The 13,087-nt window shown below is 47.7% G+C and overlaps 1 protein-coding gene across 1 annotated transcript; it reads right to left on the reverse strand.

Moving 5' to 3' along the window:
• Positions 1-296: 296 nt before the first annotated feature.
• Positions 297-7,118, reverse strand: LOC135570645 (dnaJ homolog subfamily B member 1-like). The gene is made up of 4 exons (XM_065016586.1): positions 6,708-7,118; positions 2,681-3,012; positions 2,204-2,473; positions 297-1,676 (listed from the first exon to the last, which is right to left on the reverse strand). Exons 1-4 carry the CDS (start codon positions 6,925-6,927, stop codon positions 1,446-1,448), a joined length of 1,053 nt encoding a protein of 350 aa, XP_064872658.1. The 5' UTR covers positions 6,928-7,118; the 3' UTR covers positions 297-1,445.
• Positions 7,119-13,087: the final 5,969 nt, after the last annotated feature.

Consider the following 13,087-nt stretch of genomic DNA (forward strand, 5'->3'; position numbering starts at 1 on the left):
CCATACATATTCCCCAATCTAACAGTTACACCATACATAGTACCCAATCTAACAGTTACACCATACATATTCCCCAATCTAACAGTTACACCATACATAGTACCCAATCTAACAGTTACACCATACATAGTACCCAATCTAACAGTTACACCATACATAGTACCCAATCTAACAGTTACACCATACATAGTACCCAATCTAACAGTTACACCATACATAGTACCCAATCTAACAGTTACCCAATCTAACAGTTACATAGTACCCAATCTAACAGTTACACCATACATAGTTACACCATACCCAATCTAACAGTTACACCATACATAGTACCCAATCTAACAATTACACCATACATAGTACCCAATCTAACAGTTACACCATACATAGTACCCAATCTAACAGTTACACCATACATAGCCCAGATCCTACAGCAAGTCATACGTTCCAAACCATTTCTGTACATAAAGTTCACCTAGTTAGCTAACTCATACACACTAGCCGAAACACACAGCTCTCACTCACACTTCCCTCCACCCTGTTATTGTAGGCATCCTGGAAAAGTAAAGACCATTCAAGCATAGAAATGGAATCAGCATTGACTTGAATGGGAAGGTCCGTTCTATAGATTATATTTCTATACATTCCAATAGCGTTGTTTCTCTTCTAAACCAATGACTACTGGTATTATCACACTATGGGCATTATCACACTATGGGCATTATCACACTACGGGCATTATCACGCTACGGGCATTATCACGCTATGGGCATTATCACACTATGGGCATTATCACACTATGGGCATTATCACACTACGGGCATTATCACACTACGGGCATTATCACACTACGGGCATTATCACACTACGGGCATTATCACACTACGGGCATTATCACACTATGGGCATTATCACACTATGGGCATTATCACACTATGGGTATTGATCAGTGATCAGTGGCAATACTTTCTATTGATTTGATCAGAATCCAAAACCATGAAAACAACCCATGATACCTAAACCCCTAGAATAGATACATGAAAACAACCCATGATACCTAAACCCCTAGAATAGATACATGGCAGCAGAGGTCCAGAGTGACAGTTTCCTCAGTTCACTAGTGGTTCTGAAGTGGACTCACGAGGTCCAGAGTGACAGTTTCCTCAGTTCACTAGTGGTTCTGAAGTGGACTCACGAGGTCCAGAGTGACAGTTTCCTCAACTAAAGGTCAAGAGACACCGTAACGAAAGTTGGCCGTGCGCAGTAGGTCACCTGATGGGTGTCGTTTAACGATGGCGATTCAACACAGAATCGTCTGGAAAGGAACAGAAAATGGCGTTGATAAACGTTCTTTGGTCGATAGGGAGGACAGCCACATGTTGCCTTTCACTGTTCGTCTGCTCCGTCCGTTTTGTCCTGAAGACGTTCATAGTTTATAGCCATCAGGACTAGGATGGAAGCACCTGTGCGATGGTCTCCTTGGCACTCTGACTCAGTCTCTCCGGAAACGCAACCTCGTACTCCACCAGCAGGTCACCGCGGCGATCGGGCCGCTTGGGCAGAGGAAGCCCCTCCCCCGTGATGCGGCGTTTCATCCCAGGACGCACCACGTCCCCTGTCGTCACGGTTACTGTCCTGCCGTCCAACGTGGGGGCGATGACCGTGCAGCCGCACAGCGCCTGAAGAGGGGGGGGGGGGGAAGAGAGAGAGAGAGTGAGAGAGAGAGCGAGAGAGAGAGAGAAGAGGGGGCGGAGAGAGAGAAGAGGGGGCGGAGAGAGAGAAGGGGGAAGGGAGAGAGAGAAGAGGGGAGGAGAGAGAGGAAGAGGGGGAGGAGAGAGAGAAGAGGGGCGGAGAGAGAGAAGAGGGGCGGAGAGAGAGAAGAGGGGCGAGAGAGAAGAGGGGGCGGAGAGAGAAGAGGGGGGCGGGAGAGGCGGAGAGAGAGAAGAGGGGGCGGAGAGAGAAGAGGGGGGGAGAGAGAGAAGAGGGGGCGGAGAGAGAAGAGGGGGGGAGAGAGAGAAAGGGGGGAGAGAGAAGAGGGGAGAGAGATGTTACACTTCATCACTCTAGTCTACATACAAACAGTTGTCTGTAGGTTCAAGAATGAGTCATTCTAAGTGCTATCAATTTGTTTAGCGAGCACTTGGAGAGGATCGTGTAAAAATAAAGTATGTTTAGTTGAGTTAAAGTTCAGACCACTCTGCCTTACCTCTCTGAGGGAGACCTTGGCGGGGTAAACGATGTCAGAGCCGTCTCGCCGGAACACCGGGTGTGGCTTATCCTTGACCACGAACACCACGTCTGCCGGGATGTTAGTCGGCGTCTCGTCCCCCTCTTTAGGGAAGGTGACCTTCGTCCCCTCCTTCCATCCCTTCTTTATCTCCACCTCCAGGATCTTGTCCTCCATCCGGAGGGTCCGTCTGTCTGCGTTCAGCCGCTTGTGGGATATCTTCATTCTCTTAGTGCAGCCTGAGAGCACCTTTACAAAAGACCACCATGGAAACCAGGCTTTATGGTGTTATCCTACACAACTTTTTACATTTACATTTACATTTAAGTCATTTAGCAGACGCTCTTATCCAGAGCGACTTACAAATTGGTGCGTTCACCAATTTTTAAATTGTATGATGTGCTGTGTGTATATGGATACCTTGAATGGTCAAATAACATAAGTCAACCAACCAACCTCCTCTAAGGTTACCCTGAGGTCGTGGAGCACGGGTGGGTCCTGGTGCTTCTCAACCATCTGCCCCCCCATCCCCCCTCCCCCCATCCCTGTGCTGAAGGAACGGGGAACCCCCATGCCACCGCCCCCCATCCCGAAACGGGCGAAGGGATCGTCAGTGTCCATGTTGTCCCCGTCTGGGCCCCCACCGTTTCGGGGGAAGAACTGGTCGAAGGGGCTCCGGCCCCCGAAGAACTCGGCGAAGATGGCGTGGGGGTCGCCTTGGAAGGAGTAGCTGAAACTAGGGCCCCCGGGAACACCCCCTCCTCCTGGGGAGCCTCCTCCTTTCAACCCTGGAGAGGAGAGGGAGGAAGGGAGGGGGGGAAGGGGGAGGAGAGAGAGAGAGAGAGTTAAACATTTGTGGCTTTGGTCCAGACTTCTTTCAATATATGTTTTGTAAACATTTCCTATGTGCAGATGCACCCATGGTTGTGGAAACAATGAGTCTGTGTGGAGGGCTAGATGGGAGGAACGCTCTGTGTGTAGGGCTAGATGGGAGGAACGCTGTGTGTGGAGGGCTAGATGGGAGGAACGCTCTGTGTGTAGGGCTAGATGGGAGGAACGCTGTGTGTGGAGGGCTAGATGGGAGGAACGCTGTGTGTGTAGGGCTAGATGGGAGGAACGCTGTGTGTGTAGGGCTAGATGGGAGGAACGCTGTGTGTGGAGGGCTAGATGGGAGGAACGCTGTGTGTGTAGGGCTAGATGGGAGGAACGCTGTGTGTGTAGGGCTAGATGGGAGGAACGCTGTGTGTGTAGGGCTAGATGGGAGGAACGCTGTGTGTGTAGGGCTAGATGGGAGGAACGCTGTGTGTGTAGGGCTAGATGGGAGGAACGCTGTGTGTGTAGGGCTAGATGGGAGGAACGCTCTGTGTGTAGGGCTAGATGGGAGGAACGCTCTGTGTGTAGGGCTAGATGGGAGGAACGCTCTGTGTGTAGGGCTAGATGGGAGGAACGCTCTGTGTGTAGGGCTAGATGGGAGGAACGCTCTGTGTGGAGGGCTAGATGGGAGGAACGCTCTGTGTGGAGGGCTAGATGGGAGGAACGCTCTGTGTGTAGGGCTAGATGGGAGGAACGCTCTGTGTGTAGGGCTAGATGGGAGGAACGCTCTGTGTGTGGAGGGCTCTGTGTGTAGAGATAGGGAGGAACGCTCTGTGTGTAGAGATAGAAGGAGGGCTGTGTGTAGGAGATAAGACGGAGGAAGATAGAAGGGAGGAACGCTCTGTGTGTAGAGATAGAAGGGAGGAAGGCTCTGTGTGTAGAGATAGAAGGGAGGAAGGCTCTGTGTGTAGAGATAGAAGGGAGGAACGCTCTGTGTGTAGAGATAGAAGGGAGGAACGCTCTGTGTGTAGAGATAGAAGGGAGGAATGTGTAGGGCTAGAGGGACGGGAGGAACGCTCTGTGTGTAGAGATAGAAGGGAGGAACGCTCTGTGTGTAGAGATAGAAGGGAGGAACGCTCTGTGTGTGTGTAGTGTAGAGATAGAAGGAGGAACGCTCTGTGTGTAGAGATAGAAGGGAGGAACGCTCTGTGTAGAGATAGGAAGGGAGGAACGCTCTGTGTAGGAGGCGGGAGGAACGCTCTGTGTGTAGGGCTAGACGGGGAGGAACGCTCTGTGTGTAGGGCTCTGTGTAGAGATAGAAGGGAGGAACGCTGTGTGTGTAGAAGGGAGGGCTAGAAGGGAGGAACGCTCTGTGTGTAGGGCTAGACGGGAGGAACGCTCTGTGTGTAGGGCTAGACGGGAGGAACGCTCTGTGTGTAGGGCTAGACGGGAGGAACGCTCTGTGTGTAGGGCTAGACGGGAGGAACGCTCTGTGTGGAGGGCTAGACGGGAGGAACGCTCTGTGTGTAGGGATAGAGGGGCTAGGGCTAGACGGGAGGAACGCTCTGTGTGGAGGGCTAGACGGGAGGAACGCTCTGTGTGGAGGGCTAGACGGGAGGAACGCTCTGTGTGGAGGGCTAGACGGGAGGAACGCTCTGTGTGGAGGGCTAGACGGGAGGAACGCTCTGTGTGGAGGGCTAGACGGGAGGAACGCTCTGTGTGGAGGGCTAGACGGGAGGAACGCTCTGTGTGGAGGGCTAGACGGGAGGAACGCTCTGTGTGGAGGGCTAGATGGGAGGAACGCTCTGTGTGGAGGGCTAGATGGGAGGAACGCTCTGTGTGGAGGCTAGTGGGAGGAACGCTAGAAGGGAGGAACGCTCTGTGTGGAGGGCTAGATGGGAGGAACGCTCTGTGTGGGGACGCTCTGTGTGGAGGGCTAGATGGGAGGAACGCTCTGTGTGGAGGGAGATGGGAGAACGGGAGGAACGCTCTGTGTGGAGGGCTAGAGAGATGGAGGGCTAGATGGGAGGAACGCTCTGTGTGTAGGATAGAGGAGGAACGCTCTGTGTGTAGAGATAGAAGGGAGGAACGCTCTGTGTGTAGAGATAGAAGGGAGGAACGCTCTGTGTGTAGAGATAGAAGGGAGGAACGCTCTGTGTGTAGAGATAGAAGGGAGGAACACTGTGTGTAGGGCTAGAAGGGAGCAACGCTCTGTGTGTAGAGATAGAAGGGAGCAACGCTCTGTGTGTAGAGATAGAAGGGAGGAACACTGTGTGTAGAGATAGAAGGGAGGAACACTGTGTGTAGAGATAGAAGGGAGGAACGCTCTGTGTGTAGAGATAGAAGGGAGGAACACTGTGTGTAGAGATAGAAGGGAGGAACACTGTGTGTAGGGCTAGAAGGGAGGAACGCTCTGTGTGTAGGGCTAGAAGGGAGGAACACTGTGTGTATAGATAGAAGGGAGGCTGCCTCATAATAATGGCCAGAACAGAGCAAATGGAACGGCATCAGACACCTGGAAACAATGTGTCTGATGTATTTGATACCATTCCACCACTTCCGCTCCAGTCATAACCATGAGCCCATCCTCCCCAATTAAGGTGCCACCACCCTCCTGTGGTCTACAGTGTCTGTTGCTATACACGGAATGATGCAGCTTGACCATTGAGTTATCTAGACTGGTCTTTAAAGACAACTGATAAGAACACAGCAGCACCGTTGTAACCTAGTGTAACAGTATAATTTTAGTCCGTCCCCTCTGGGACCCTCTGCACACATCAACAACAGTCACCACAAAGCATCGCTACCCATCGCTCCAGAAAAGCCGCGGCCCTTGCAGAGCAAGGAACCACTACTTCAAGGTCTCAGAGCAAGTGACGTCACCGATTGAAACGCTATTAGCGCGCACCACCGCTAACTAGCTAGCCATTTCACATACACAGCCACACTATCTGTCGTTTGAGAAACTTGCTGACAGGCCAGCGCCAAACTGTCAAAGTCAAACTCTCCGCCCCGCGGTGACGTCAGCGCCCGAACCTTCCAGTAGTGGGCGCGCACCTCTCCCTCGCCGCTCCGCTCTTGGCGTGCAGTGTTATTGTATCTATCCGTTTTTTCCCCCTCCTCCATTCTTATGATTGTGCTGCAAGGGATTCTTGTTGGAACTCGCGAATCCCTTGCAGCACAATCATAAGAATGGAGAATGGGGGAAAACTGATAGATGCGATAAACCTGCTGTCTTGCCCTTTCTCGTTATAAAATATAGCTCACATAGGCTAAGAAATGTAGGCTTATAAACTGTTGCTCACACAGGCCGAGGAGGGAAGGTTTATGAGCTATTGCTTGGTTTGTTATAAGCATATAGCGTTTGTTTTTGGAACTTCTGTGGCCCAAAGCGTTAGAACACTAGAAATACAACGATTTCAGCAACACTGAAGAATAGTAGATTATCAGAGGAAAAGAGGCAGGTTCTTGAGACAGATCTTGAAATGCCTTTTCGCCGTAATACTCATCCAAATGTCCAGCGACAATGATTCAGCTTTACATCTTTATAATCGCAGCTTTGAAATCGTTTCCGATAGGCCTCCCTAACTAAAAGTACTTCGGAAAACAACGTGTATTTATTCATCACTTTTAATAATAACAAGTTGTGTCTGGTCAATAGAACACGTACCTTCTTCACCGAATCGGTCGTAAATGTCCTTTTTCTTTGGGTCGCTCAGAACGTCATAAGCTTCAGCTATTTCTTTAAACTTGTCCTCGGCTTTGGGAGACTTGTTTTTATCCGGGTGGTAACGCAGAGCCTGCTTGCGATAAGCCTTCTTGATCTCGTCCTCCGTCGCCCCTTTCTGTATGCCCAGAACATTATAGTAGTCTTTACCCATTTTCACCATGTAGCTGTCGGTGTGTTAATTCCGAATAACTGCGAGAAATAGTTTAAAGCTCCCTTGCTTGAGCCTGTGCTGACTGCCAATCAGATTCGCACAAGGTAGACGGGTAGTTCTCTTTAAATGCGCTGGTCCGGTTGCAGGTAGTATATCTATGGAATGGTATATAAACGTATTAAAACCTAACCTGAACTGTACACTTACTGTTGAAGAACGCTACCGTTCTGCCAGCTCCGCTTGGGACCCATTCTAGTTTATACCCGCGCAGAAAGTTCGAGAATTTTCTAGCAGCATCAGGAAGAGTCTGAACGCAGTTCAACTCCTATCGGACGAAAGTTCCTGGGACCGATCACGCCTAACAGAGCGTCACTGAGTTTGACAGTTCGACAGGACACGCCTCTGTGGTCGAGCCGAAACTCAACCCATTATTTTTATTTCTACTTTGCACATTCTTCCATTGCAAATCTACCATTCCAGTGTTTTACTTGCTATATTGTATTTACTTTGCCACCATGGCCTTTTTTTTTACTCACATCGTATATAGACTTGTTTATACTCACTGGATGTATCAAACGATTCGTGTTAGTGAACAGAATGTTTCACAATGTGTCTGCAAACTGCGCAGAGGAAAACCTATATGGATCCCCTGAACAAAACTGATTCCCTCATAATGTGGTTTGTCTGTCGCGTTTGTTGGAACTATAGGTGTAGTCCTCGCTATGCTTCAGGTTTATAGGTACTATGCGTTAGGTTGAGCCCTGTCCTTTCTCTATTTAAATAATGACGTTATTTCAACTTTTACTAGCCTCTTCTTGGTCAAATTCCCACAAAGAGGTCCAGGCCTGTCCTTGGCAAACAGCCTTGCTGCTTTTGAAAACCATCGCTGACACATTATGCCCAATATAACAGTCAGTAATCTACGAAGTCAAATAGCTCATCTGTAAAGTCAGTATGTAGCTTGTCCCTGGTGTTGATAATGTAAGATTTACTAATATAATCACCCGCTAATACAATTTACCCCGCATCTCCCATTTGTCCAAACGAATCACTCCATTTTTGAATCTACTCCCCCATTGGCTACAGTACGGGAAGTACGGCATATCTACTTAGCTTTCCGACCCATTGATTGGACGCGATATTAAATAGGTAACCATTGGACTTCCCAATCATTGGACCAATTGGGTACCTGAAAGCCATCACTGCTTCCTCTTGCTCTGATTGGAAGGCACGACCCGTCGCTCACCTTGGATGAGAGCGAGCACAAACTGCCAAGATGAAGCATTACGAGGTAAGATAGTATCCGTTGTAACTCGAAACCTTTCATCGGGATTCTGTACATTATATTTCTAGCTGTTTCATTACCGGTGTTGTAAGATTGTCAGTTCGTTTCCCGACGGTCAGATTTAGGATGGTAGGAAACGCTGGAGAACAGAGACGAGCTCACGCGGATGTCAAAGCCTCCAGCCCGGGTGGTGTGGTGTGCTTGTGGACTCTCTGGTCGAAGTTGTAGTCTACTTGCCTGCAATTCACATATCATGGACATAGTCTATCACTTCTACTTTCACAATAAACAGAAAACCAACCAACCAAACAGATGGGTTACTGGTTTATGTATCTATTTACCAGTCGTTGTTTTCTCACAATGCATAAACTAGGCTGTGCCACCGCTGGTGGATTGGAACGCTGAAGAGTTCTTATCTCGGCATTGTTGCTTCATTGCGGGGCAGCGAGACTATCATTGCAGGTGAACAGTCAAGTGCGCAACAAATCGAACCTTGTGGGGAGTGTCGTGTCGTACAATAATGTAGCCTCTTGGGTAGAAGTGTTGACCGTTACACTACTTTACTGTATGAACATAAGAGGCCACTGCGTCTCATATCAGACTGACTGACAGTCTGTTGATTTGTTGATCTGCATATAGGAGAGTAAAGTGATGACACAACTAGGCCTAGCTTAAATCTAAACTCCTATTGCACATAGCCTCGTCGACTTTTCGTTTTCCAATCACAAATACGAGACAAAGTTATATGGTGAGCAAGAAAGGCTGCAAAGATGTATATTTAATCATATCAAAGCCCACTGGTTACTGTGTTAAATTCATAGCAAACAGGCAATAATGGCAGTTACTATGTCCTCTGAAACACATGACCACCTTCACTCTCATGGCTGTATAGGCAGACAGATCCATAGACATTTACCTCTACATGTGTTGTGTCCTTGTGGCTCTCAGACCCAACACACACAGATCTAGGAGCAGATTAACCCCCACTAAACCTAACCTTAGCCATTTGGGGGTAATCGCATACAACCTGATTTTTATATCAGTGTCTAGAGGGGAGTTAATCCTCCTACAGTCAGATTTTAAAACCGCTTTCTAGACTGCAGGCGAGCTAGCTACAGCAGGTGTTGTCATGGCTACCAGGACTGAAGCTACCGTGTGCCGACCAAACCCAATGGACAGGATGTGAAGGAGCCAGTTTGGGGAGTTGTGTAGAGTTAAAGTGCCCCGACCAGTGGGTTCCCGCCCCTCCCCATGTCTCCTCCCCATGTCTCCTCCCCATGTCTCCTCCTCCTCGTACAAGATATTTCAACTCATTTACATTACATTTAAGTCATTTAGCAGACGCTCTTATCCAGAGCGACTTACAAATTGGTGCTTTCACCTTATGACATCCAGTGGAACAGTAGTGCATCTAAATCTTTTAAGGGGGGTGAGAAGGATTACTTTATCCTATCCTAGGTATTCGATCCAATACTTTGAGAGTTTGCCCTCTAGCCTATCTAGAGTTGTAGATGGGTTAACGTTTGCAGCTATTGGACTATTCCATTGGTCTGTGTTAAAGCCAGTAAAGCTCAGTCAAGCAAATGATATATTTGAAATAGTACTTCAACCCAGGTCTGTCTGATGCCTCTCTGCACTGGGAGGTTTTCATTCCATGAACGTTTTCTCTTTCTAATGTAGTAATTGAGGGACAGAACAGCTATAAAGGAGCTGGGAGCCGCTCGCCTGCTACAATGTAACCCCGTGTTCTGCCAGAAAGGTCCAGAACTCTTGGAGGCCGTGGTAAAGCTAACATACCAGCAGGCTACAGTAATATCTAGATTAGTCTGCAGGAAGCCCAATATAGACATGTTATTGCACTGGTAAGAGGTGCATTTGACTATAGAATAAATGTTGGGCCCGTATCAATGCGTCATTGGCCATCAGGGAAGGATTGCTAACAATCAACCAGATCACTGTCTGCATTACTGTCTGCATTCATCTTGAATCCAAATGATCTCCAATGAATACATTCATCACAACACAAAATCACTGCTGATGTAGTTATATCACATATCCACAAGGTGGAGGCAAAGCACTGTAATAGTAAATATAGACCAAGGCATGACACCTGTTGCCTCGCTGCACTGACAACACACATTGGGTGAAGATGGACACTCAATCCACCATACCACAGATCTAGGATCAGATTACCATACGCACAATGCTAATATTAACCATTCGGGTGGTAGAATATACCTGACTGTAGATCAGTTGCTAGTCCACTACATCATCATCAGGTCTGTCTATAGAGAACGTTGTGCTAAGCTCACAGTGCATTTCTGTGCTTAAACAACCAGTAAATAACATTAATCATTAACACTGACCTGTGTGTCAGTGAGAAGAACGGTGTGGAGATGCCAGGAGCCAGAGTCCAGTAGACTGGAGATACACCGTCTGTCAACCTGTAGAGAGGGAGGGGACCTATTAGTGCACTATAATGAGCTGGAGTGTTCTACGAATCCCTCTGTTTCTGTCAACCTGTAGAGAGGGAGGGAACCTATTAGTGCACTATAATGAGCTGGAGTGTTCTACGAATCCCTCTGTTTCTGTCAACCTGTAGAGAGGGAGGGAACCTATTAGTGCACTATAATGAGCTGGAGTGTTCTACGAATCCCTCTGTTTCTGTCAACCTGTAGAGAGGGAGGGAACCTATTAGTGCACTATAATGAGCTGGAGTGTTCTACGAATCCCTCTGTTTCTGTCAACCTGTAGAGAGGGAGGGAACCTATTAGTGCACTATAATGAGCTGGAGTGTTCTACGAATCCCTCTGTTTCTGTCAACCTGTAGAGAAGGAGGGAACCTATTAGTGCACTATAATGAGCTGGAGTGTTCTACGAATCCCTCTGTTTCTGTCAACCTGTAGAGAGGGAGGGAACCTATTAGTGCACTATAATGAGCTGGAGTGTTCTACGAATCCCTCTGTCTTCCCCACTCAGTCATGGCAGCACAGCACTCCTCCAACCTGCACTACTACCTGGGTCTTGAATTTAGCTAGTTCCAATGCTGTCCTACTCTAGAGCTCCACGTTTTACCCCACGTTTTACCCCAGCCCTACCATAACACTACCCTAACACTACCACAACACTACCCCAGCCCTACCATAACACTACCATAACACTACTCCAGCCCTACCATAACACTACCATAACACTACCATAACACTACCATAACACTACCCCAGCCCTACCATAACACTACCATAACACTACCATAACACTACCATAACACTACCATAACACTACCATAACACTACCATAACACTACCATAACACTACCCCAGCCCTACCATAACACTACCATAACACTACTCCAGCCCTACCATAACACTACCATAACACTACCATAACACTACCCCAGCCCTACCATAACACTACCATAACACTACCATAACACTACCATAACACTACCATAACACTACCATAACACTACCATAACACTACCATAACACTACCCCAGCCCTACCATAACACTACCATAACACTACTCCAGCCCTACCATAACACTACCATAACACTACCATAACACTACCATAACACTACCATAACACTACCATAACACTACCATAACACTACCATAACACTACCATAACACTACCATAACACTACCATAACACTACCATAACACTACCATAACACTACCATAACACTACCCATAACACTACCAACACTACCATAACACTACCATAACACTACCATAACACATAACACTACCATAACACTACTCCAGCCCTACCATAACACTACCATAACACTACCCCAGCCCTACCATAACACTACCATAACACTACCATAACACTACCATAACACTACCATAACACTACCATAACACTACCATAACACTACCATAACACTACCCCAGCCCTACCATAACACTACCATAACACTACCATAACACTACCATAACACTACCATAACACTACCATAACAGCCCTACCATAACACTACCATAACACTACCATAACACTACCATAACACTACCATAACACTACTCCAGCCCTACCATAACACTACCATAACACTACCATAACACTACCCCAGCCCTACCATAACACTACCCCAGCCCTACCATAACACTACCCCAACACTACCATAACACTACCATAACACTACTCCAGCCCTACCATAACACTACCATAACACTACTCCAGCCCTACCATAACACTACCATAACACTACCCCAGCCCTACCATAACACTACCCCAACACTACCATAACACTACCATAACACTACCATAACACTACCCCAACACTACCATAACACTACCATAACACTACCATAACACTACCATAACACTACCATAACACTACCATAACACTACCATAACACTACCATAACACTACCCCAGCCCTACCATAACACTACCATAACACTACTCCAGCCCTACCATAACACTACCATAACACTACTCCAGCCCTACCATAACACTACCATAACACTACTCCAGCCCTACCATAACACTACCCCAACACTACCATAACACTACCATAACACTACTCCAGCCCTACCATAACACTACCCCAACACTACCATAACACTACCATAACACTACTCCAGCCCTACCATAACACTACCCCAGCCCTACCATAACACACTACCCCAGCCCTACCATAACACTACCATAACACTACCATAACACTACCACAACACTACCATAACACTACCATAACACTACCATAACACTACCACAACACTACCATAACACTACCATAACACTACCACAACACTACCCCAGCCCTACCATAACACTACCATAACACTACCCCAGCCCTACCATAACACTACCATAACACTACTCCAGCCCTACCATAACACTACCCCAGCCCTACCATAACACACTACCC

Source organism: Oncorhynchus nerka, unplaced genomic scaffold (genome assembly GCF_034236695.1).
Source record: "Oncorhynchus nerka isolate Pitt River unplaced genomic scaffold, Oner_Uvic_2.0 unplaced_scaffold_962, whole genome shotgun sequence".
Classification (NCBI taxonomy): Eukaryota; Metazoa; Chordata; class Actinopteri; order Salmoniformes; family Salmonidae; genus Oncorhynchus; species Oncorhynchus nerka.